Source organism: Manis javanica, chromosome 1, assembly GCF_040802235.1.
Source record: "Manis javanica isolate MJ-LG chromosome 1, MJ_LKY, whole genome shotgun sequence".
Lineage (NCBI taxonomy): Eukaryota > Metazoa > Chordata > Mammalia > Pholidota > Manidae > Manis > Manis javanica.
Genome location: NC_133156.1, coordinates 188,022,346 through 188,047,662, shown reverse-complemented (window position 1 = coordinate 188,047,662; position 25,317 = coordinate 188,022,346). Strand labels below are relative to the sequence as shown.

Sequence of the window (25,317 nt, the reverse complement as noted above, 5' to 3'; positions counted from 1 at the left end):
CAGCGCGGGAAAGGGCGTGGCCGGCGCTCGGTCCCGCCCCAGGCGTTCTGGGCTGGGGCTGGCGCGCGGTGGTCTGTCCCTGGGACCCCTGCGTCCGGGTCGCCTCTGGTGGCAGCTGGGACTGCGAGCGCAGCCGCAGGCCCGGTTGGGGCGTCGGAAGCGTTCCAGGAGCGGTAGGTAGTAGCCCGCGCGCGGGAGTCGGGGGATCCGCGGCCCTGGAGTGGCGGCCAGGGCAGTCCCCGGCCGCACGGCTCGGCCCCCTCTGCCAGGCTGTCACTCCCGGTCTGTGAGGCCTGGCCGGGCTGGTCCCCGGGCCTCAAGTACCCCGCCGGGAAGCACACAAAAGCTTTTTGGGGGCGCGGGCGCCGAGTGCTTTCGCCTCCATTTTGCTGACGGAGCGGCGGCGGGTGCGGGTCGTGACCTGGGAGCGGGCCTTAGGAGGCGGGAAGCCGGGGTTGGGAAGTCCGGAGCGCGGCAACGCCGGGCGGAGTGAGCGCGCGTGGCTCTTCATCCTGCGGTGGGAGCAGCTGCACCGCTAGTCGGCCTGGGGAGCTCACTGTCCCTCACGGCCTCTCCCGGGGCGTGTCCTGTTTACCCTGCGCGCTGCCAGGCTCAGGTGCCCCCGGAGGGAGAGGCCCGGCACCGCTCCCGAGCGGAGCTAACGCAGAGACCTCCTCTCACCAGCTCAGGGTCACACGCACTGGAAGGCTGCAGACGAATTATGCTTTCTTGTCGTCGCCTTGAATGCAGCAGCCCCGGCTGCCGCGGAGGAAAAAAATCAAGATGTTTCAATCTTTGTTGAGAAGGGTCACCCTTTCCAACTGTCATCTCTGGAACGAGTTTCAGCAGCGTAGGGGCACATGCTCAAATCTTTTTAGGTCCTTAATAATTATCTAGTGAGGTTCAGTGTGTTTATTGTTTGTAGTAAAAACGAGCGCAAACCTGCCATCGCCAGAGGAGATAGGACCTCACTGGGAATTCGGTTTTGGGGGTGGGGGGGTGCCCGGGGCGGGAACGTAGATAGGTAGCATTCAGAAATACCCCAACAGCACCTAGAAATATCTAGGAGAGGAGAGTGTTAGAACGCATGACAAAGAGCGCTGAGTCTGTTTGCCTATGACTTGGTCAAAAGAAGTAGGGGTCACCATTTCTCATCATTGTTCCTTCCACCTGGGTCCATTCTGGGCCACTCTATTAAAAAGAGCAAAGAACTCATTTTTACCTCTTCGGAAAGCTTTGTAATGCTGTTCCCTACCCTACAACTAACAATTATTCCCTTCCTTACACTGCCTTCTACTGCCCTTTTTATTTACATTCAACTGCTAAGCACAATGCTTGGAACCTAGAAGGTACTCAGTGATTTAAGGAAGCCAAAAGAAAACAAAAAATGAGTGTAGCCAAAAGGTGACAAAACAGAAACTTCCTTTAATAACTTTGTTGGGTCAATTGTTCGTACAGGTTAGGGAGGCAGTTGATGTATGGCTCTCTTAAGTCATATCAGACTTTAACTCTGCCATATTACTAATTCTGAATAAGTTAAATAACTTCTGGCTTCAGTTTCCTCATCAGTAAAATGGGTGTTATAATGGTACCTACTCCATGGGTTGTGAGGATTGAACAGAATATTGGTATAAAGTGCTTGGCATAGTTCCTGGCTCAGAGAAAATGTTGAGTAGCTGTTAGCAGTTTTCAGGATAAAAATAAGCAGATGTGTGAACAGATTCAATAATACTAAGTATCTGTAGAATACTTGGCTATTCAGTCTCTACCTTTTGGTCCTGATCTATTCCTTGATTTTAAAAAGGCTCTTAGGCCTTTCCTGATTTTTCCCTCTACAGTAAACATATTCCATAGAAGATTATCTGTTACTCATTTAGAGTCTCACCACCCACTGGAGATGAATTGTCAAAAACCAGTTTGACCAATTATTAAGAGTAATATTTGATACACTCTTAATGCGGTCTGTTACTCCAAATGGCTATTTAGAGCAGATATTTAGAGCAGAGGAGTAAAAAAGGAGGGGCCTGATGTGGCTGATGTAAAGTCTTTAGTATGTTCATTGAGTCAGAGAGAGGCTTGTCGAGGTGGACATGGGGTGGCTTCTCTCCTTATAACTTCACTCTCTTCTTGTGAAGAAGTGGTATCCTGTCTTTAAAGTAGTTCACATGCATTGTGAAAAATGGAAGAAGTCTTCATGTTGGCTTTAAACTTGTTGGCCAGACCTAGAGGTGGCAGATACAACCCCGAGGGGATATTGCCTCACTTCCAGGTTTTCCTGTACCACTTTCTAGAGGAGGAAGCAGGCTAAGATGTACATTTCCTCCCAGCTGTACGCCCCATTGGCCCCATTGGCATGTTAGTTTCTCTTAAATTATTTGGAGTCTCCAAAACAGATACCTTTCCCCCTTCTTGTAACCATCACAGAATCCTGGTCTCTGATTCTGTTTTTAGTGTAGCCACAAGGAAGCTTGAATCCTTTCTGGAAATACTATTTCTGGGGACTCCTTTCCAACTGTGACATTCTATAATTAGCCATTAAAAACCTGCCACAAGGTGAACTTTTCCTAATGTCCTGTTGCAAAGACAGGGACCATACATTTCCTTCGTGAGTGTACCTAGCATGCAGTAGTCCCTCTGTGAGTGCTCATAAAGCCGTTAATAGTTCTCTTCAGTACACTAAAACAGGCTTGCTTACTAATCTGGTGCTTCTGGAACACTGTGTTTAGCAGTCACGGAGCGATCTTGCTGAAATGCAGATTCTGATGCCAAGGCTCTGGGGCCTGAGAACCTACATTCCAGAAGCTCTGAGGTGAGGCAGATGCTCTGGTCCTGGAGCTGCACTTTGAATGGAAAGGTACTGAGAGAAGGATCTGAATTTGCTTGTTAAAGGTACTGGTAAACAGATTTTGTTATGGTGTTGAGACGAAGTCTAGGATTTAGGAGCTTTTTTTCTGTTTTTATTTTATTCTGTTCCTAACAATTCCTCTATTTTGTTCCAAAAAATAACTTGAGGAACTTGCCAAGGTACTTTCATTGTAACAAGATTTTTTAATGAAAGTAATTGAGGAAGATAAGGTAAAAGAAAAGTAAGAGGATGTCAGTGGTAAGATTAGTACAAAACATGTCTCTCTGTCCTTTCCGTTTTGCTTGGGTGGGCCTGCAGATATGGCCCTGAGCTTTCTAGGACTCAGAGCAAAGGAAAATTTTATCAGTTTTGCCAATACCTATAAAGTAAAAACAAAATGGCTGCTTAGTGAAACAGCTGTTTCTATTTTTGAGACCAGAGAATTCACCCATGAGTTCTCCAAAGAAGATGAGTGAGTGACATCTGGAGGAAATCAGTAAGATTCTTACCAGTCTTCATATGTGCAGCCTGACTGCCTCACAGGAAACTGAGTACTGTGAAAAAAATGGCCTGTGGAGCTGCAACCACACAGTCCAGGGCCCACTTCCCCCAACAGGAGTTCCCTTTGTCTGCCTTGCTGTTCGGTGGGAACAGAGGTACAGCTGATGAACATGTTCAGTCTTCAGCAGCTCATGCTTTGAGCTTCATTGGATGCGGACAGTCTGCTGACTGCTGAGGAGTTCCAAGACTCAAGGTTGTGGGGCACGGGGGAAGCTCTGCCAAGCTCTTCATCGACTTGGCAGTTGCATCTCCTTCCAGGCCACCTGTAGACCTGTCATGATGAGTTAGAAGACAGCCAGTGAGGCTGTGTGGTGGGGAGGGGGAGAGAGGCATGGGGGAAGAATCCTCAGAGCACATCGCCTCAGCCCTCCCATCACGTCCATCTAGAGGAACCCTGTGGGAGGAGAGGGAACTCCTTCTCTGCCTAAGCAAAACTCAGGGAAGTAGACCCAGAGTGGGGCGCCTGCTGGTGTCCCAGGGTGCTGAGGGTGTCGCCAGCCCATCACCGAGCAGTGGGGGAGGCGTTTGCCCTTCATGGCTTTGGCCCTGCTCTTTTCATTTTGCTTTGCTGACACTTACAGGAGGGAAATAGCGCCCAGGGTGACCTGCCCCCCAGGGAAAGGCAGGGCTGGTATGGAGGACTAGGGGCTCCAGGGCTTCCACAGCCAGAGCAGGGGAAGGTGTGATGGCGGTTGCTCTTGGCCATTGGCTTCCAGCCCCAGCACTCCTGGCACTCACCCAGCCCAGAAGCAGCCCCCAGCTTCTCGTGACCACCCCTTTGGTTGGCATCCCCAACAGAAGTCTTTGCCCCCATTCATGCTTCCACCCATGCCTGGATTGGCTTCTGCCAATAAATCTAGTTACCCCAGTAACCTTCTGGCTTCCTGCCAGGGCTGGTCCTACCCAACCCCACTCCCCTTTCTTTGTGGGCATTTCCTGTTCTCAGGAAAAGCACAGCACTGAGAGCCTCTTTGTCTGGTTCTCTGGCCAGATTTGGCACTGCATGTGCATGGCATTTACCACCTGTCCCTGTAGCCTCCTGTAGAAACAACAAGGTGTTTGAGTGGCCCCTGAACTGGTGGAGCTTGCTCTGTCAAGCAACCCCTGGCCTGTGTAGCCAGTCCAGGTGGCTGGTTGTGCACTTACGTACACAGAGAGGGCCCGGCTAGAACAGCCTCCCTGACAAAGTTGATATAAATCAGGTTGGTTCAAAGGGAGAAAGTCCTTTTTTGGCCAGAGGATTGCTCCCTAATGGGTCAGTCCTGTATCAGAATGGTTTAGTTAAGAGAAGAGCATGACCTCTCCCTGCTAATTCCCAGTCCTCCTTTCTCCATTTTGGACAGGAGCAAGTGGCAGGAAGCTATTCCATAAATCTAGTTCCCCCAGTAGCCGCATAGCAACCTGCCGGTGCTGGGTCATACCCCACCTCATCCGCTTCTCCTTGTGGGCAGTTCACGTTCATGGGGAAAGAGCAGCACTGAGAGCCTCTTTGCCTGGTTCTCTGGCCAGATGGTACCACTGTGTGTGCGGCTGTGGCAAGACTGGATGAGGGAGGTGCACGGATAGCAAGAAGGGTCATGTGTCCAGGCTTAGAGTTAGTGTTACCACGTATGTGACATGTAAGCGCGTTTTTACTGTAGGGCAAATGGAAGCCAAGCCTACATTACTCCTAATTATATCTGGTTTAGTCATACCACCTCTGCTGGTCCTGGAAACTAATGGAGAATTTTAATAGCAAAGATCAAGTGATCCCTAGAATTTTCTGAAGCTCACATGGCTTGTCTCTTGGTTTGGCCAAGGACAGGGCCATTCTGGTGTGTACAGATCTTTCTCAGGTGGGAGGGTTGAATCCATTGCTCATTGTCTGTGCTGTGAGGCCTTTAGTCACTCATTCCAACTTCTTGGTGCTTCCCTGTTAGGGAGGAGATCGATAAGGCCTCTGCCCACTATGGAACTGCTAGCTTCCAAGAAGCCGGTAAATTGTGTTATCTGAATGCTTGCAGGTCCCACATAAGGTAGTAGGTTGTGTAACGTTGATGGCCTGGGACACAGTGTAGCTCCAACACAGTAAGCGGTTTCCGTTAGTCTGAGAATTCCATCATATGCTTTGAATAGGAGTAAGCTGCCTCCCATTGAAAGGGTCCGAGCAAAATCCTCCACTTCCATCCTGACACCCACAGGGTTAGAAGGAATGGTGTGGAAGGTATAGAATCGATAGGAATGAAGGCCAGACCTTTGTGTAGTATTACAGATGCCCACCTGGTAGATGCAGACAGGATTGAGCCCTGGAAATGCAAAACTTGTGCATTTGCTAGGCCACCATTTTCTTCAACATTTTTTTTTAATGGTTTTGCCTTCAACAGTCGTCATTTCAAGGAGCTTCTCCTGATTATGTCCATCCTAGTTGATTTCTCCCTTTGTAGCATCTCATATACGACTTGGAATGAACTCCCATGGACTTCTTTTTATTCTATTTTTTTATAGGTATCTGTCTATTATCTCATAATAAACTTATGTAGCATAGGGGAAAATAAACATGATTTGTCAGTCACATTGGTAAGTAAGATTATGAAGAGGCTGCTTATCCAGACTAATAACCACCTGAAATCTCTCTTTTCAGAACTATCATTTCCATGAAAATCATTGAATTTCAGACCTTTTTACCTGGTTGCTGAAGGGCCTCTGGTGACACTGTTAACCTAGTTCAGGTTTGTATGTATACCTGGAAAGCTTCCTAGAGGTGTCTTCTAAATAGCTTATAATTTCAGCACTACTTGCACCTCCCAGAATGATTGGAGACCTTTTTTAAAAAATGAGATCAGACCAGACAAATGAAAACATCATCAAAACAAATATAGCGATCATTTGCACATATCCCTCTCTTGCACCAGCAGCATCTTATTCCAGCCCCTGTTGTAGGACCACACCCTTTTGTGGAGGAGAAGGGATAGTGTAAAAGGGATTAGCCACCGTCATGGTCCAACTCCAGCCATTGAGAGAGTTTCTAGGAACGGAGCAAGAACTAGAAACCATTCTAGTTGAAAGGGGTTCTACTAGAAAGGGGTGGCTATAGGCTAAATTCAGCCTCTACCCTAATTTTTCCAGCTAATGGGCTCAGATTATTTTTATAGTTGTGAAAACACCATTTGCTGTAAACATCTCCGTATGTAATTTCTTAAATAGCCACGAGGTGACTCCGTGAAAATAGCTCTGTCTTGGCAGAATTTAGTAATTCATCTCTTTGTCCCTAGGCCAGTCTCTTACCTCTTCTGCTTGTGTGCTTATCTTGTTCCCTGGTTGGTTCACAAAGAGCTGGCATTTGGAGCTACACAGCCCCGGATTTGAATCTGAGTCTTGGTTTTCCATTCTGTGAACTGAGGAAAAGAGAACCTGCCTCTCATTGGAAACTGGCATTCAGGCAGGCTGTTGCTGGGAGTGTAAATTGGCACCACCCCTTAGAGGACTGCTTGGCAGCGTTCACCTGAAGTACATGTGTGGGTAACCTTCGCCTGAGCAGTTCTGCTTCTGGCTGTGATTCGGATGCACCAGCATGCATGCTTATGATGTGTGTACATGGTAATTTATTGAGCATTGTCTGTAATAGCAGAAATTGTATGTAACCCAAATATCCACTAGTAAGGGACCAGTGAAACACACTAGAGTGCATTCTTTGAGTGGAATACAGTACTGAACAGTGATTAAAAAAAAACAACAGGAAGCTCTCTGTGTATTGCTAAGGAAAGATCTCCAAGATATTTTGTTTTAAAAAAAAAGAGTGAAAGAAAAACAGGTTCTGACCAGTGTGTCCTGCACAGTTGGCTACTCTAATGTAAGTTGGCTACTTTAATGTAAGTAGAAGAGGATGAAATAGATTTCTGTGTTTGCATGTGCATCAGGGGGTGAGAGCATACACAGAATTAACAAGACTGTTTTGTGGGACTGTCTAGTGAATATTTTGCTTGATTTATGTGAAAAATAGGCTGCTTTTTTCACTATTGGACTCCTCTGTTCCTTGCAAGGTAAGTAGTTAAACTGACTCACGCACACTGCTGTGACCCAGATGGCCCTGCTGTCGCTTGGTGCCCACTGTGTGCCTGGTGCTGTCATGAGGCCCTGATGTGCTTCCTCGTTTTGTGAGGAATGGGGACATGCGTGGAGGGACACTTAACATCTGCAGTGTATTTATATGTGAACCATACATTCCCAAAGAACTAATATTCTGATTAGTTCCTGCCCCTACGATGTTTGTGAAAAGTAAATGAGCATAGTACATGTGAAGTGTGCTCTTCTCTGAAGTTGCAGGCACCAGAGTAGGACCCTCTTATTTTCCAGTATGGGGTGGGCTCGGGGTAGCTGTGTTTACCCAGTTGTTTGCCAGAGTGCATGAGCCCACCTCCACCGCCTCTCCCGCCTTCTCAGGCTTCCATGCCCCCACCAGCACCTCCTCTTGGAATCACTCTGCCTCTTGGTCTCTGAGAAAACAGGGCTCTTTCTGTCCAGGTTTTAGCCCTGAGGCTTTAGCCCTGAGGCTGGCCCAGTGCACTCCCGGCAGCCAGCAAAACCCAAGGTGCTTCCCCTTCCAAGTCCTCCTCGAGTTTGGCCCCAGGCCCATTGCACCAGTGCTCCCAGCAGCCACCCTTCCTTCTCTGCTCACTTAGGCTGAGGGGCTCTCCCTCCATTGTTCTTGAATAGGTCCAGTTCCCACATTGTTTCTTCTTGCCCCACTGTGTGCTCCCCCTGATTCCTCCTCACCTGCCTGCCAGCTGCCTGGCATACACACTTTCTCACTGTCACAGGAAACACATGCTGTGTGACAATTACCACTGTTCCCCACCTATAGTTCACTGGCTTCCCTCAATTACGAAGTTAATTGTAAGCCAAGCTAGCAGGAGGACAGTGCTGCTCTCTCTCTGGTTGCTGCCTGCTGCACAGCTTGGGGTATAGTTTCTGTGCTTCGAGAGAGTCCTGCCTCCTCCACAGGCAGAGTGGGCGCCTTGGGAGCACCGAGGCTCAGCTGAGGTCTGGGCACACCCTGACTTGCTTTTCTTTGAAACAAAGTGGTCAGAGCCAGGCTGGCACCGGGGGAGGGCCCAGCCAGGCACCATACTCAGGGGCTGGGCCAAAGGGACAGGGATGAAAAGACCACCTGAGGCAGGACCAAGCCTTGACTCTTAATTTGGGCCTGCATTGACCCTCCTGGGCTCCAGCCGCTGGGGCTTGTACTGGCCACGTAAAAGCAGAGGGCAAATGATGTGCTTCTGCATCCTGGGGAAGGGTCTGGGGCCAAGGAAAAGCTGACCTCTGTTCTCTGAAGAAATAGGCACTGTTTGTTCTTCTTTTTCCCTTTGGCCAAAAAAAAGTTTGTCTTAATCATTAAAAAGCAAGTTTTCCTGGACACAGATGGAGAAAATTAATTTTTTTCTCTCCCTTTCCCATTCTGCAGGTAGCTGAAGGCTTCGGGGGAACCCTGACCTAGAGACATGTCAGTGGCCCTGGGAGAAGAAAACGCAGAGCTGGAGGCATCCGCAGACCCAAAGGGCCTGTCCTGTGGGAGGCGGAGCTGCAGGGCACTGGCAGTGGACATCCTGGGGCCTGGGAATGGGGTGCAGCTGCCACGCCTGGAAGCTGAAGGAGGTCCTGCCTCCCCCTTGCGGGGAGCTGAGGCACTGCCTGCCCCTGCCTGCCCTGGCCCCTCTGGAGCATTCCAGCTGCAGGCCAGCAATACCAGCCAGGAGCCGGGAGCCAGTGGCTGTCAGCCTGCTCTCATTTGCCTGCTTCCTCCTGCTGGTGTGGGGACTAGAGACCATCTGCACTTGGTGGGAAGCCAGGTAGGCACTAAGGCAAATGGAACTGTAGATTTACCAAATACTGTCCTTTGGGAGTACGTTCCAACATTTTCTCACCATTTTACATGCTTCCCCAGCCCCTGTACAAGGTGGGGAATCGGGGAGCTTGGGTGTGATGATTTTTATGTTACAGGCTCACCTGGACAGTCGGACCTTGGGACCGGTGGGGGGCTCTGTCCACAGCATCTCCTGTTCCTCAAGAGTGTGACTGGTGACATTTTGAGGACTGGGGATGCTATGGCCAAGACCTACTGCCCAGAGGGATAGGCCAGGGGAGCTCTGATAGGAGGAGCCATATCTTGTTTCTGACTTAGTGATGAGGAGTCTTCAGGAGGTCCCTGAGAAGACTTAGAGAGGGAGAGCCTTGGGCTGTGCACCCCCGAGGGCTCTGAAACTGTCTCTGCATGGGACTTGGAACCCAGCAGGGCCTTGGAGTGCCTGTGGCAGCAGCACTGTCCCTGGACAAGGGCCATTTCCTGGGCACCCTGACTGTGGCACTGCCATGCCCAGTGGGAGTCTCCTGGAGCAGGGAGTCCTGCCTGGCTCTGTGACTCGGGCCCTCAGTTTAATTGCGAGGGTAACCTGAGTGATCTGTCCCTCCCAGTTCTGACATCCTATTATGTTCAGCTTGCCAAGGCCTTTCATGGGAATAGCTTTGATCTCTTTGGTGTCACAGTGGCCTTGGCTCTGCATGCTGCCCCTGTGGAGCCCTATACTATGAGGAGGCTCGGAGCATGACTGTCTAGGACAAAACAGAAGCAGGGCTTGCCTACCTGGGAGCCAGGGGTGGTGGGAGGCTTGGGGCACCGGTCAGTCAGAGATTCAGTGAGGCAGTAAGCACAGAAATGGGCCATTTCTCGAGGATGTGTCCTGGGCTTATTACTGTAACGCCTGTTGTATGTTACTCTCACCCTGTGCTTTTCTCACAGGAGCTCAGATAATCCTCATGTCCTGTGGAAATAATGCTATTACTTTCCCCATCTTATAGGTGAGGGAGGTGAGGCCCAGAGTCATACATCTGGAAGGTGGCAGTTAGGGGTTGGCATAGAGTCTGTCTAGTTCCAAAGTCCACACCCCTAACCACGGTGCTGTCCTGCCTCCCTTGGGGGCAAGTTCATCATCGAGCAAACAAAGTTCACAGTGAAGAGGCTGAGATGAGTGACTCACGTTGCCAGTGTTCAGTCATTGCTGCCTGCTAGCCGACGGGTTGTGACCCAGTGGGTCACTGGCCTGTGGGTGTGGAGTGTCTCCTGTCAGCAGCAGAGTGAGGTTTCATCTGCCCAGGACATGCTTCTCAAAGGTTAGGCAATGTATACAGCTTCAGCATGACAGAGCTAGCTGAGCTCTACTTGCTAGCAAAGTGGGTGGGTGGGGAAGAGCTTTAGGAAGGCCTGAGGGTGGGCTCAGTCTGGGGAAGACCATCTGCTTCCCAGAGCAGGCTGAGTCTCGTGGCCGCTAGCAGCACATTTGCGATTCTCTCATCAGGGAGCAGGCTCTTTAAGACCTGTCCTGAATATCCAAGCACCCCAGTGAAAACGCCTCAGTTGTCGTCTAAGAAAGAAACTTGGTTTGCTTATTTTCACCTGAGTGCTTTCTCTTCTCTCTTATTACTACAGATGGAGGAGCCCAAGCTTTCTGCCTCAGAGGCACTACCTCAGACTCTAACTGTTTCTGGAGCCACAGCTCTTTGCTCAGGGCATGATGCCGATACTGAAGACAACCCATCCCCAGCTGTGTCACCACAGGTGCTGGACCTCAGCAGACAGCCTCACGTCTCAGGTTTCCCTTTCCCATCAAGGTTGCGGTCCATGGTGAGCCAAGGGGCCACTGCTCCTCAGGTTTCTGGCTGCTGCATCTCTGCCTCATCCCCAGACAGCAGTCTTCAGGGTCACCAAGAGAAGGCAGAGCCTCAGAGTTGCTCCCTTGCCAAGGTCTCCTCTTCCCTGGAGGTGGTTGTCCCCCAGTCAGCCCCCTGCGTGGTGGGGACAGGGCTCCAGTGGTCGCCAGAGCCTGTGTCCTCTGGGGGTGATGCTCCTGGGCTGGGCAGGAGGCGCCTCTCCTTCCAGGCTGAGTACTGGGCCTGCGTGCTGCCAGATACCCTGCCTCCTTCCCCCAACCGCCATTCGCCGCTCTGGAACCCAAATAAAGAGTATGAAGACTTGCTGGACTATACTTACCCACTTAGGCCCAGGCCTCAGCTCCCAAAGCATCTCGACAGCTACATGGTAGCTGATCCTATCCTGCAGGACTCAGGCGTAGACCTGGATAGCTTCTCTGTCTCCCCAGCAAGCACCCTAAAGTCACCTACTAATGTCTCCCACAGTTGCCCATCAGAGGCCACTGCCCTGCCATTATCTGGACCCAAGGAGCCACGCCTTAAGCAGGGCAGTGTGGGGTTGGCATCTTGTAGCCAGTTTGCATCTACTCCCAGAGCCCCAGGCAGAAGGGACTCTCCTTGGGAGAGCAGAACACCAGCCCTGAGGGGCATGAAGGATCGGCTACCCATGGGCAGAAACCTTGAGGTGGGATCTCCCGAGCTGAGGGCACAGGACAGAGGGTGGCTCTCACGAAGGCCGGACAGAGAGAAGGGGGCTTGCCAGGGTGTGCAGTGCCCTGCCTACACAGAGTCTGGATGGAAATTGGAAGAGGAGCTGGAAAGTGACGATGAGTACCTTGCTCTGCCCACTAGGCTGTCACAGGTTTCTAGTCTGGTGTCGTATCTAGGTTCCATTCCCACCTTGGTGACCCTGCCCACTGGGGTGGCTGAAGGGCAGAGCTCCCTGGACGTGTCGGACAGTGATGCACCAACTTCCCTCCCATCGGACTCAAGCCAAAGCCAGCTTCTTTCTGGGGCTGCCCTCAGAGGTCCCAGGGCCCCTGAAGGCCAGAACCATTGTTTGCTGCACTCCTTCATCCATGCAAGGGACTCTGCAGTGGAGGGCAGTCTGGTGAGCAGCCAGGCTCTGGGATTCCCTTCTGGACCACTGAGAACATGCTGCTCCTTGCCAGCTGTGTCGGACCAGCAGGCATTTTCCGACCCAGATGCTGAAGGACAGGCTCCCAGGAAAGGAGGAGAGGAGGGAAAAGAATCGCTCATGCAGTGTGTGAAGGTAAACAGAGTTTAAGAGGCTTTGCTGAGAGGTGTCTCTAATGCCCGCAGCCCGCTAACATCATAATAAAACTCAGTAACTCTGAGCATTTTCTATGTACCAGGCACTGTACTGTACCTTACCTTACTTGGCCCTCACAACTGTACCCGATAAGGACTGTTCTCATTTTACAGCTGCAGAAAAGGCATCAGGAGGTTAGGTAACTTGCCCACTCATAATTAGTAAGGGTTGGGGCCTGAGCTCATCACTAGTACCCCAGGCTCTTGACCGGGACGATTAAGAGGTAGGGTATGGGAAGGCTCTGTGCTTGAATGCCTGTGGGAAACACTGGGCTGAACACAGGTCAGCGGCTTTCTTGACTTTGGGACTTAGAGTTTCAGGAAAGTGTTAGAGCAGAGTTACGAGCATTGAATATACCATTTTCTAGACTTCTTGGCCACTGAACCTTCTCTTGTGGACCACCTATGACTGTCTGGAGCTAGAGTGAATGCTCTGTGGAATAGGGCCTTCCAGATCAGGCAGATCTGAATTTGAATCATGGCACTGCTGTCTTTAGAATTCAGCTCATTCCTGAGTACACACATTTGTAAAACACGGAGCCTTGCCTCCTTGGGGTATTGTGTGGATGACATGAAATGATTCGTGTTGGGCTTTGCACAGTCCAGCACACAAGGATCTTTGGAAATGTGCTCCATACATGAGTTCCACTGCCTGCCTCCCTGATGCATGGGAGTTGCCTCCACACAGCAGCAGGGCAGCCAGCCAGAAAGCTGTGTACCCATGAGCTGATGCCACAGATGTTTCCTAGCACTTGAGGGGTTTAACCTGCCCAGTGATTTTCCTTGGGTGACTTTATTTGTCCTGTGAACTGGGTAGGAAAATTGTTAACATGTGCCCTCTTTTGTGATTGATTGAGACACTGAGACGAATTGCTTGGCTCCCAGCCTCCTCAGGGTGAGTGGCTGGCAGGATTCTAGGGTCCTACCTCCGTGGGCAGTGTGGAAGCAGAACAGGGACAAGCCATTTTAATTCAGTTGTAGTGGTGATTATAGTTATTTATTTTATGCTCGTTTTTCCCAGAAACAGTTCATGGTTAGCACTGGTGCTGACCAACAATTGATTCCCGTAGCAGGCATGCCACTTCTGGGCTATTTCTGTCCCTGCCTCACCTTAGCAGGGCAGGCATTTCTCAGCCTGTCATTTTTGGGGTCCTGTCAGGCTGAGAGGAGAGACACAACCAGTGGGACAGACAGGGAAGGAGACAGGAGACGAACCCCTCAAGTGAGGGAATGCTCTGGGAAGGTGCACCATCCATCTTCTGGAACCCGCCATTTTTTTGGCCTTTTGAAAATGTAAATAGTTCAGTCAGTAACACCGTGTATTCTTTTGTCTACACAGACATTTTGCTGTCAGCTGGAAGAACTGATCCACTGGCTATATAATGTAGCAGATGTTACCAACCACTCGACTCGACCCAAGCCCAGTCTTACAGGTCTCAGGTCTTCTCTGCAGCTTTACCGGGTAATATGTGCTCCTGGCTTCTGGCTCTTCCCTCGCTGGAGGTAGCTCGGTTACTTGGTTACAAAGTAAAAGCTCAAATAACTGATGCTCAGTATGTTGTGGCACTGTTGACTTTTACCTGAAATCTAATCACAGGCCCTTTAAAAATTTTTAATGTTAAAAAACTGTAAAATATATGAGTTATTTCCAAATTGAGTTTAGAGAAAACACATAAATCCCTTGATCAAAAATACGAGTGATTGGCAAAGTAATTTTCCAAATGACTGCAGGATTGGTAAGTATAGATCTGCACTACTGTGGAGTCACTAGTCACATAGGGCTATTTAAGTAAAATTAAAAGCTCGTATTTTTCAGTTGCAGTAGCCACATTCCAGGTTTTTAGTCATCACGTGTGTCTAGTGGCTACCATACCGAACAGTGTAGGCAGAGCAGTCTGTCATCACAGAAGGTTCTGTTAACAGCACTAACTGGTATTTAATGATTGAGCTGAAATTGTACTGACATCAGAATACACACAGGGCATCCAAATGGCATTTAAACAAAAACATGACTCAGTTTGCTTCTTGGTGTGTTTTGTTTTTTGCCTCTTCTTCATGAAGGTTTTGTTATTTAAAAAATTTTTTTAAATTGTGGGTTTTGGCTAATGTGACTTCAGATCAAGTGTATTTAGGGTGATGGTGTGTACCTGCTCTTCTGGTATAATTATTAGTAGCCCCTCTCCCTCCATTCTCATAAGTGTTGTGAATTGGATGATAAATTACACTGTTCCCCTAAGCATAATGTAACATTAACCTTGACTGAACAACCTGACAATTTCTAGCACACCTAGTTGGCCAAGCCTTTCAAACCCCTTCTGCAGGAGCAGTGGTGGTATTTGTAGTCTGAGCCTGTTGGCTAGTCTAGAAAGGGTTTTCTGTGGCAGTTCTTGAATTTCTACAGCCTAAGAACCTGCCTTCAGAATAAGGGGTGATTTCTGTGTGCTTGACTTGGAGTTCCCACAACACCCTGGTAGAAGGGAGGAGAGGGCTGGAAAGCCTTTGTTTCCCAACTTGGAACCAATAAATTTAGGGGAAGGGCCTCTCCTGGGTGGGCCAGCTGCCCTACCCCTTGTAGGAATGCTGTTTCCTTCTCTGTGGAGAGAGGCTGCCGGGAGTTCCTTGCCCAGAGCACTTTTGAGGAATGAGAGGAAGCCTGAGTGTGAGGGACCCTTTGTGCGGCCCCAGAATACATGCACAGAGCTGTGCGGGGCCCGCCCCCGGGAGGCCCAGGGGCAGTACCGCTGCAGGGAGAGAAAATGCCTGGAAATTGCCTGTTAGATTAATCCAGATGGCCATTCCATTGTGCCTCAGCCTTGCCCCATCACAGCAGGTGCCAGTAGAACAACTACATTCCCTCTGTGTATCCTCCCTTTACCATTCTGCCCTTCTGTGCCTCAGCTTCCAGGCTCACCAGAAGCAGTTGTTTTGTTCTGTGGGTAGAGCTGAAATCTAAACTGGAGGGTATCCTGCACATCAATGAGCCAAGCCCTCTCCCTCTCGCCATACAACTGTATCACAAAGTGGGACTGCACTGTCAACCGTTCCCCAGAGTGGTGCATGCCTTGTTAGATACCTAGTGTAAGCAAGTGTGTGTGTGTGCACGTGCACGTCTGCATGCACATCTTTTAGCTGGGTATCTGACTCCTACCGTCCTAATGCAATGGGCTTGTGGCACCATATAAACTACAGAGAGTACTGAGGAAAAAGGTGTGGGTATTAGGGCAAAACTAAAGACAGGGATATACTAAATCTGAGTAAAATTTTAACTTCAAAATGTGTATGCCGATTCGGATTAAAGATGGCGGCGTGAGAGGAGAGACAGAGGCTTCCTCCTAAAACTGGATACAATTAGAAAATTTAATTGGCGCAACTAATCCTGAGAGAGCAACAGGAAAGAGGATGCGTCAGACTGCACACACCTGGAGAAAAGAGCAGACCTTACCGAATGGGGTAACATACCAGAGCTGTGTCTCCGTGGGACCCGAGCCCCTCCCCCACCCCAGCTCACTGGTGGGAGGAAGAGAAATGGAGCAGGGAGGGAGTGGAAGGCTTGGGACTGCTGAACACCTAGCTCCGGAGATCTGCTCTGGGAGCACAAACCTACATTTCATGGTGCTTTCATGAGACTTGCATGACTACTGGGTTGGAAAGTTAATACAGGCAGAGTTCCTGGGGAGACTGGGATTCCGGCTGCTTGTGGAAAGCAGGGATCCATATCTGGCTGCTCTGGGACAAAAACATACCTGTGTGACTGGCCCACTGGCTCAGGCAGTGGAGACAGGCTCAGGAGCCAGGAGGCGGGGAACAGCTCTTTCCTCCCCCCAGGCACCAGTACTGCTCCCCTGCGACCCCCGACATTGCTTCAGGGTCTGAGCAGCTCCAGAAGAGCTTCTGGACACTAGAGGGCGCCATATACAAACATGAAACACCAAAGGAACCTTCTCCAGAGTAAAATTATTAACACAACTCCCGAGAAAGATTTAAATGATATGGACCTTGTGACTCTTCCTGAAAGGGAGTTCAAAATAAAAATCATCAACATTCTAATGGAGGTATGGAAAGACATCCAAGAACTCAGGAATGAATTCAGGTCAGAGATCCAATCGTTGAAGAGCACGATGGAGGGTATTAAAAGCAGGTTGGATATGGTGAAGGAGACAATAAATGAAATAGAAACTAGAAAAGAGGAATACAAAGAAGCTGAGGCACAGAGAGAAAAAAGGATCTCTAAAAATGAAAGAATATTGAGAGAACTGTGTGACCAATCCAAGCGGAACAATATTCTCATTATAGGGATACCAGAAGAAGGAGGAGAGAGAGAGAAAGGGATAGAAAGTGTCTTTGAGGAGGTAGTTGCTGAAAACTTCCCCAATTTGGTGAAGGAGATAGTCTCCCAGGCCATGGAGAACCACAGATCTCCCAACACAAGGGACCTAAGGAAGACAACACCAAGACACATAGTAATTAAAATGGGAAAGATCAAGGATAAGGACAGACTGTTAAAAGCAGCTAGAGGCAGAAAAAAGATTACATACAAAGGAAAGCCCATCAGGCTAACATTAGACTTCTCAGCAGAAACCTTACAGGCCAGATGGGAGTGGCATGATGGATGTATTTAATGCCATGAAGCAGAAGGGCCTGGAACCAAGATTACTTTATCTGGCAAGATTATCATTTAAATTTGAAGGAGGGATTAAACAATTTCCACATAAGCAAAAGCTGAGAGAGTTTACCTCCCACAAACCATCTCTGCAGTCTTATTTTGGAGGGACTGCTATAGATGGAAGTGTTCCTAGGGTTGGATAGCTGTCACCAGAGGCAGTAAAACCATGGTAGGAAGGATGGAGCAGCTGATTGCAAGGCCAATGCAAAATTAAATTGACTATCCCCAAAGTCAATCAAGGGATAGACAAAAAGTACAGAATTTGATACCTAATATATAAAGAATGAAGGAGGAAGAAAAAGGACGAGAAATAGAAAAGAACCTTTAGATTGTGTTTGTAACAGCATACTAAGCGAGTTAAGTTAGACTCTTAGATAGTAAGGAAAGTAACCTGGAACCTTTGGTAACCACGAATCTAAAGCCTGAAATGGCAATAAGTACATACCTATCAATAATCACCCTAAATGTAAATGGACTGAATGCACCAATCAAGACATAGAGTCACTGAATGGATAAAAAAACAAGACCCATCTATATGCTGCTTAGAAGAGACTCACCTCAAACCCAAAGACATGCACAGACTAAAAGTCAAGGGATGGAAAAAGATATTTCATGCAAACAATCAAGAGAAAAAAGCAGGTGTTGCAGTACTCATATCAGACAAAATAGACTTCAAAACAAAGAAAGTAACAAGAGATAAAGAAGGACATTACATAATGATAAAGGGCTCAGTCCAACAAGAGTATATAACCATTATAAATATATACGTACCCAACACAGGAGCACCAACATATGTGAAATACTAACAGAACTAAAGGAGGAAATGGAATGCAATGCATTCATTTTAGGAGACTTCTACACACCATTCACGCCAAAGGACAGATCCACCAGACAGAAAATAAGTAAGGACACAGAGGCACTGAACAACACACTAAAATAGATGGACCTAACAGATACCTATAGAACTCTACACCCAAAAGCAACAGGATACACATTCTTCTCAAGTGCACATGGAACATTCTCCTGAATAGACCACATACTAGGCCACAAAAAGAGCCTCAGTAAATTCAAAAAGATTGAAATTCTACCAACCAACATTTCAGACCACAAAGGTATAAAACTAGAAATAAATTGTACAAAGAAAGCAAAAAGGATCACAAACACATGGAGGCTTACCAACATGCTTCTAAATCATCACTGGATCAATGACCAAATTAAAATGGAGATCCAGCAATATATGGAAACAAATGACAACAATACCACAAAAGCCCCAACTTCTGTGGGATGCAGCGAAAGTAGTCTTAAGAGGAAAGTGCATAGCAATCCAGGCATATTTAAAGAAGGAAGAACAAACCCAAATGAATAGTCTAATGTCACAATTATCAAAATTGGAAAAAGAAGAACAAATGAGGCCTAAAGTCAGCAGAAGGAGGGACATAATAAAGATCAGAGAAGAAATAAACAAAATTGAGAAGAATAAAACAATAGAAAAAAATCAATGAAACCAAGAGCTGGTTCTTTGAGAAAATAAACAAAATAGATAAGCCTCTAGCCAGACTTATTAAGAGAAAAAGAGAATCAACACACATCAACAGAATCAGAAACAAGAAAGGAAACATCACGACGGACCCAACAGAAATACAAAGAATTATTAGAGACTACTATGAAAACCTATATGCTAAGAAGCTGGAAAACCTAGAAGAAATGGACAACTTCCTAGAAAAATACAATCTTCCAAGACTGACCCAGGAAGAAACACAAAATCTAAACAAACCAATAACCAGCAAAGAAATTGAGGTGGTAATCAAAAAACTACCCAAGAAAATAACCCCCGGGCCAGATGGATATACCTCGGAATTTTATCAGACATACAGAGAAGATATATATATTCTCCTTAAAGTTTTCCAAAAAATAGAAGAGGAGGGAATACTCCCAAACTCATTCTATGAAGCCAACATCACCCTAATACCAAAACCAGGCAAAGACCCCACCAAAAAAGAAAATTAGAGACCAAAATCCCTGATGAACATAGATGCAAAAAAATACTTAATCAAATATTGACAAACCGAATTCAAAAATATATCAAAAGGATCATACACCACGACCAAGTGGGATTCATCCCAGGGATGCAAGGATCGTACAACATTCGAAAATCCATCAATATCACCCACCACATAAACAAAAAGAAAGACAAAAACCACATGATCATCTCCATAGATGCTGAAAAAGCATTCAACAAAATCCAACATCCATTCATGATAAAAACTCTCAGCAAAATGGGTATAGAGGGCAAGTACCTCAACATAATAAAGGCCATATATGATAAACCCACAGCCAACATCATACTGAACAGCAAGAAGCTGAAAGCTTTTCCTCTGAGATTGGGAACAAGACAGGGATGCCCACTATCCCCACTGTTACTTAACATAGTACTGGAGGTCCTAGCCATGGCAATTAGACAAAACAAAGAAATACAAGGAATCCAGATTGGTAAAGAAGAAGTCAAACTGTCACTATCTGCAGATGACATGATATCATACATAAAAAACCCTAAAGACTCCACTCCAAAACTACTAGAACTGACTATCGGAATACAGCAAAGTTGCAGGATACAAAATTAACACAAAGAAATCTGTGGCTTTCCTATACACTAACAATGAACCAATAGAAAGAGAAATCAGGAAAACAATTCCATTCACAATTGCATCAAAAAGAATAAAATACCTAGGAATAAACCTAACCAAAGAAGTGAAAGACCTATACCCTAAAAACTATAAAACACTCTTAAGAGAAATTAAAGAGGACACTAACAAATGGAAACTCATCCCATGCTCTTGGCTAGGAAGAATTAATATAGTCAAAACGGCCATCCTGCCCAAAGCAATATACAGATTTGATGCAATCCCTATCAAATTACCAACAACATTCTTCAACGAACTGGAACAAATAGTTCAAAAATTCATATTGAAACACCAAAGACCCCGAATAGCCAAAGCAATCCTGAGAAAGAAGAATAAAGTAGGAGGGGATCTCATTCCCCAACTTCAAGCTCTACTACAAAGCCATAGTAATCAAGACAATTTGGTACTGGCACAAGAACAGAGCCACAGACCAGTGGAACAGATTGGAGACTCCAGACATTAACCCAAACATATATGGTCAATTAATATTCGATAAAGGAGCCATGGACATACAATGGGGAAATGACAATCTCTTCAACAGATGGTGCTGGCAAAACTGGACAGCTACATGTAAGAGAATGAAACTGGATCACTGTCTAACCCCATACACAAAAGTAAATTCAAAGGGGATCAAAGACCTGAATATAAGTCATGAAACCATAAAACTCTTAGAAAAAAACATAGGCAAAAATCTCTTGGACATAAACATTAGCTACTTCTTCATGAACGTATCTCCCCAGTCAAGGAAAACAAGCAAAAATGAACAAGTGGGGACTATTATCAAGCTGAAAAGCTTCTGTACAGCAAAGGACACCACCAATAAAACAAAAAGGTACCCTACAGTATGGGAGAATATATTCATAAATGACAGATCTGATAAAGGCTTGACATCCAAAATATATAAAGAGCTCACGCACCTCAACAAACAAAAAGCAAATAATCCAATTAAAAAATGGGCAGAGGAGCTGAACAGACAGTTCTCCAAAGAAGAAATTCAGATGGCCAACAGACACATGAAAAGATGCTCCACATCACGTTATCAGAGAAATGCAAATTAAAACCACAATGAGATATCACCTCACACCAGTAAGGATGGCTACCATCCAAAAGACAAAAGAACAACAAATGTTGGCGAGGATGTGGAGAAAGGGGAACCCTCCTACACTTCTGGTGGGAATGTAAACTAGTTCAACCATTGTGGAAAGCAGTATGGAGGTTCCTCAAAAAGCTCAAAATAGACTTACCATTTGACCCAGGAATTCCACTTCTAGGAATTTACCCTAAGGATGTAGCACTCAAGTTTGAAAAAGACAGATGCACCCCTATGTTTATTGCAGCACTATTTACAATAGCCAAGAAATGGAAGCAACCTAAGTATCCATCAGTAGATGAATGGATAAAGAAGATGTGGTACATATACACAATGGAATATTACACAGCCATAAGAAAAAAACAGATCCTACCATTTGCAACAGTATGGACGGAGCTAGAAGGTATTGTGCTCAGTGTAATCAGCCAGGCAGAGAAAGACAAATACAAAATGATTTCACTCATCTGTGGAGTATAAACAAAGGAAAAACTGAAGGAACAAAACAGCAGCAGAATCACAGAACCCAAGAATGGACTAACAGTTACCAAAGGGAAGGAGACTGGAGAGAATGGGAGGGTAGGGAGGGATAAGGGCGGGGAAGAAAGGGGGTATTATGATTAGCATGTATAATGTGGGGGGTGGGGGAAAGGGGAGGGCTGTGCAACACAGAGAAGACAAGTAGTGATTCTACAACATCTTAGTATGCTGATGGACAGTGACTATAATGGGGTTTATGGGGGGTAGTTGGAGTAGGGGAGAGCCTAGTAAACATAATGTTCTTCATGTAATTGTAGATTAATGATAACAAAATAAAATTTTAAAAAAGTAAAAATAAATAAATAAAAATACATCACATTCCAAACCAAAAAAAAAAACCACACACATACTTTTCACTAAAATTCTCCAAAAAATAAATGAGCAAGGAAACAAACAAAAAATGTGTATGCCGAGTCCTGTAGTCTCCCTGTTCTAAAGGCGGTCATGGATTTGACATTGTACTTCTTAGCAGCTAAAGGAACATCAAAAACAAATCAGCTACATACAAGGCTTGGTACCCTTAAGGGGAAAATAAATCAGCTGCTCAGGAGACTCGCAGCTTCCCTGATGCTTTCCCGAGGCTTAAGGTCCACATAGAGCAGAACACTGGGGGCAGCTGCTCCCTGTGGTCAACTTAAAGGCACCTCTTTGGTCTGTACTTAGAGGACCGTGTCTGAGAATCGTGTAGCCATGGGAACTTAAGAGAACCCATAAGGTGTGACACAAGGAAACCCTGATTCCAAGTTGTTTGTAAGCCAGGCTCTGCCAGGGAAAACTCTTCTTTTGTCAAACTGTAAACAGAAAAAAGGATTGACTGTGTATTTATCTTGGACTCAGAGAAGGTGAAGGTAAATTACTGCACTGTTTACTTGGGGAATTCTGAAGACTGGGTGGGTTTATCTTTCAGGTTAGAGGGGAATCAAGCTATGCTGCAAGGGATCATTTTGAATAACTTTAAAAAAAATGATAGTAACAAAGCTTTGTGGTTTTTTTCTTTCTGATACGATTTAAGCAATTTAAGAAAGATCTAGATGAACACCAGTCCCTGACGGAGAGAGTCTTACAGAAAGGGGAGCTCCTTCTTCAGTGCCTGCTAGATAATACCCCAGGTAAGATGGCAGCACTCATCCCTCAGCAGCAGTTCCTGGGACCTCGTCACTGCTGAGGAGCCCCTCCCACATGCACCAGGGCCTGAGAGTGCTGGGACTGGCTGCGGGCACCCCACAGCATCACCGGCCCCGCAGCCACGGAGAGCAGGCACCATCATAAGGGTGAGCCGAGAAGTGAGGCTTCAGGTGAAGGGGCAAGGACACTATGGCTTCTGTTTTTCTTTCTTCTTGGTGGTGTCCTGTGGGGGCATGCTCGTTTTAATCCAGCTGTCCTTGGTGTTGGCTAGGGTCTTCCTAGTGGGGAGCCCTTGGGTCTCCCTTTCCCCTGCACTGGATGAACCCCTCTGGTTACCTGCCTTGCATTCTCCTTTAGGGAAGGATTTGAGAGCAGTCAGTCTAGACTAGCCTAATGACGTGACCTAATCGAGTGGGAAAAGGCAGAGAATGGTGTGTAAACTAAGCTTGGGCCCGTTTTGCAGGATGGAGAAAATAAAAATCAGAGACTTGCAGAATACATGTAAGCAGGCAGGGTGCAAGCATTTAGTTTGTGTTGCCCTTGCTGAGAGAAGATGCTGTATGGAGGATGAGCTAGGAGAACGCTGGGTTAAAGCAGTAAGGTGATAGGCCCCTAAAAGGAGCTCCAAATTTGCTGTAAGACAATAGCCAAGTGCTAGAGGAGCCCATCTGTATCATGCCTCAGTGTTGGAGTGTGTGTTGCAGGGAGGGACGTTTACTCTAGGGGCAAACAGCATAAGCAAAGCTGGGCAGGAACCTCAGGCTTGAGAGTCCCCTGAGGTGGCACTTTCCTGCCCTCAGCCTCAGCTCAGATGACATTTTAAGGCTGAGAGGGGGTGTCCTATGCATTGCAGGGTGTTCGGCAGCATCTCTGTCCTCTACCCCATTAGCACCTTCTCCCCAGTTTTGTCAACCTAAAATATCTCCAAGGGCATTGCCAGATATCCCCTGGGAATAAAAATGGTGGTTGAGGGAACAGAACAGGCAGAGGTTTTGATGGGACTGTGAGCCACTAACGGGTTTTCAGCAGGACAGGGATTATCCAGTGTGAATTAAGTGAGCCCTTTACAATCTCCCACTCTTTGTTTCAGCTCTTCTAGTGTTCTCGCATTAGGGCTTTTTGGTTTTTATTGGGGTAGAAATTCATTATCCAAGCTTCTTTGCTACTTGTAATTAAACTAGCATTTTACCGACCACTGTGTGCCAGATACTGTGCTGAAGCAGTTGAACTGATTTTTTTCATTTACTCAGCCCTGTGAGGTGGTAAACTAATTACTAAGTTTGCCTCATTGGTGAATTTGTCTAGGCCACACAAGGAGTGGCCGCCTGGCTCACGCCCCTTTGAGTTGGCTCCTGTGTCAGTGTCTGTAGGTGCAGGGCCTGAGCGGGAAGGGAATTCAATGACAGAAAGCGCTTCCCAGAGGCTGCATGTAACACGGGTTCTTTTAAAAGCTACAGGTCTTTGAACTTCAATTAAAACACAGTCCACTAACTACTACTCAGTACTTTAATGGTAATAAAAACATCCCACTTTACCCTTTTCTCAAAAGAAATCGAGGTATTTTAATGCCAAAATACAAAGGTTTGGGTTTCAGATTTTTGAGTTCATGTAACCAGGTTCTTTTCAGATTGACATCATCTGCTTAGATCAGGAACTTGGCTGTCCTGTAAAAACTACAAGTTCCCTTTGACAGTCACAGGGTCTCTCCAGCTAGGCACACCACTGTGCTCACTCTCCAGAGCACTGTTAGTCTGAAGTCTGGGCACAAACCACCCAGCTGCTTCAGAGCCTGCTTTCTTCCTCAGACAAGTACAACTGCAGTGACAGGAAGCCAAATTAATTCCCTCCAAAATGTCCCCAGCTCAGCCTTGCACCAGCAGCCTCCCCCTGGATAACTGGCAGGTGGTCACTACATTTTGACCTAGTCACTTTGGTGCACAAGTTAAATCTGTGTCTCACACCAAACTCCTTAATACACTGGATCAAATTACTGCAATCCACTGGCATTAAGTTAAACTAGGCCCCTGTATGCATGTATTCAATTAAAACATGAAAGTCGTACACTGGGGAAGATTATTTCAGTCCTGCTCCCAGCTTTCCTTTTTGTTGGCTTCAATCAACCATTCTAACATTTTTAAATAAGTTCAGAAAAACAAAGGTCCCCTGAACTCCACTGACTGCACAGGACTAAGCTGGGGGTCTGGTGACTGGAGGGGAGAATCCAGCTGTCACCCTCAAGCGAGCTGCAGCACGTGCCCTGCCCGCACTCCTCAGCCAGGCCTCGCCAGCTCTCATGAGTTGTTGGGACAGCACTTTGCCCTGATGATGCTGCACTGCTGTGGCTTCTCTAAGGGCTGATCTCAACACAGCCAGCGTGTGAGCCTCCTTCCCCATCCGCAAGCTGCCTCTGCAGTTATATGGCTTCCCCTTTCCCTTCCGCTCCAGCAGATGTTGCAGCTGTGGCAGGAAACCGGAGAGAGCATTAACAGCTGATAAAGATGCAGGAAGCTGAAGTGGCCTTTGTGTTTAACAGTTAGAGGAAATAAAGTTAATAGAAAAAAAAAAGCCTGTAGTGATGCACTCTGAACCTAAGCCCAACCCTTCCTCTAATGAACACTTGGCCCGCAGGAGGAAATCTTGGCCTAACCATCGTGTCTTATCAGCCTGCTTTCAGATGATTTTCTTTAGTCTGTTGAGACCAAAAAACAAAGGGTTCACAAGCATTCCCAAGTACAGAACCAGACCACCTGTGTACATGCTGACAGTCCCCCAGCCAACAGAAGCTGATAGAGCCTGGTAG

At 47.0% G+C, this 25,317-nt stretch overlaps 1 protein-coding gene across 4 annotated transcripts in view; it reads left to right on the top strand.

The window, feature by feature from the left end:
- CEP68 (centrosomal protein 68) overlaps positions 1-25,317 on the top strand; it is a 30,177-nt gene continuing 4,860 nt past the window's right edge. The window contains exons 1-6 of one of the 4 annotated variants that reach the window (XM_073212299.1): positions 1-173; positions 6,027-6,114; positions 8,850-9,234; positions 10,869-12,362; positions 13,761-13,883; positions 22,405-22,501. In XM_073212299.1, the coding sequence (XP_073068400.1) occupies positions 8,887-9,234; positions 10,869-12,362; positions 13,761-13,883; positions 22,405-22,501 (2,062 nt within the window). In that variant the 5' untranslated portion in view covers positions 1-173; positions 6,027-6,114; positions 8,850-8,886. Of the gene's footprint in view, positions 178-6,026; positions 6,115-8,849; positions 9,235-10,868; positions 12,363-13,760; positions 13,884-22,404; positions 22,664-25,317 lie in introns of all 4 variants that reach the window. The other 3 variants (XM_073212295.1, XR_012120960.1, XM_073212307.1) reach the window with 3 other exon arrangements.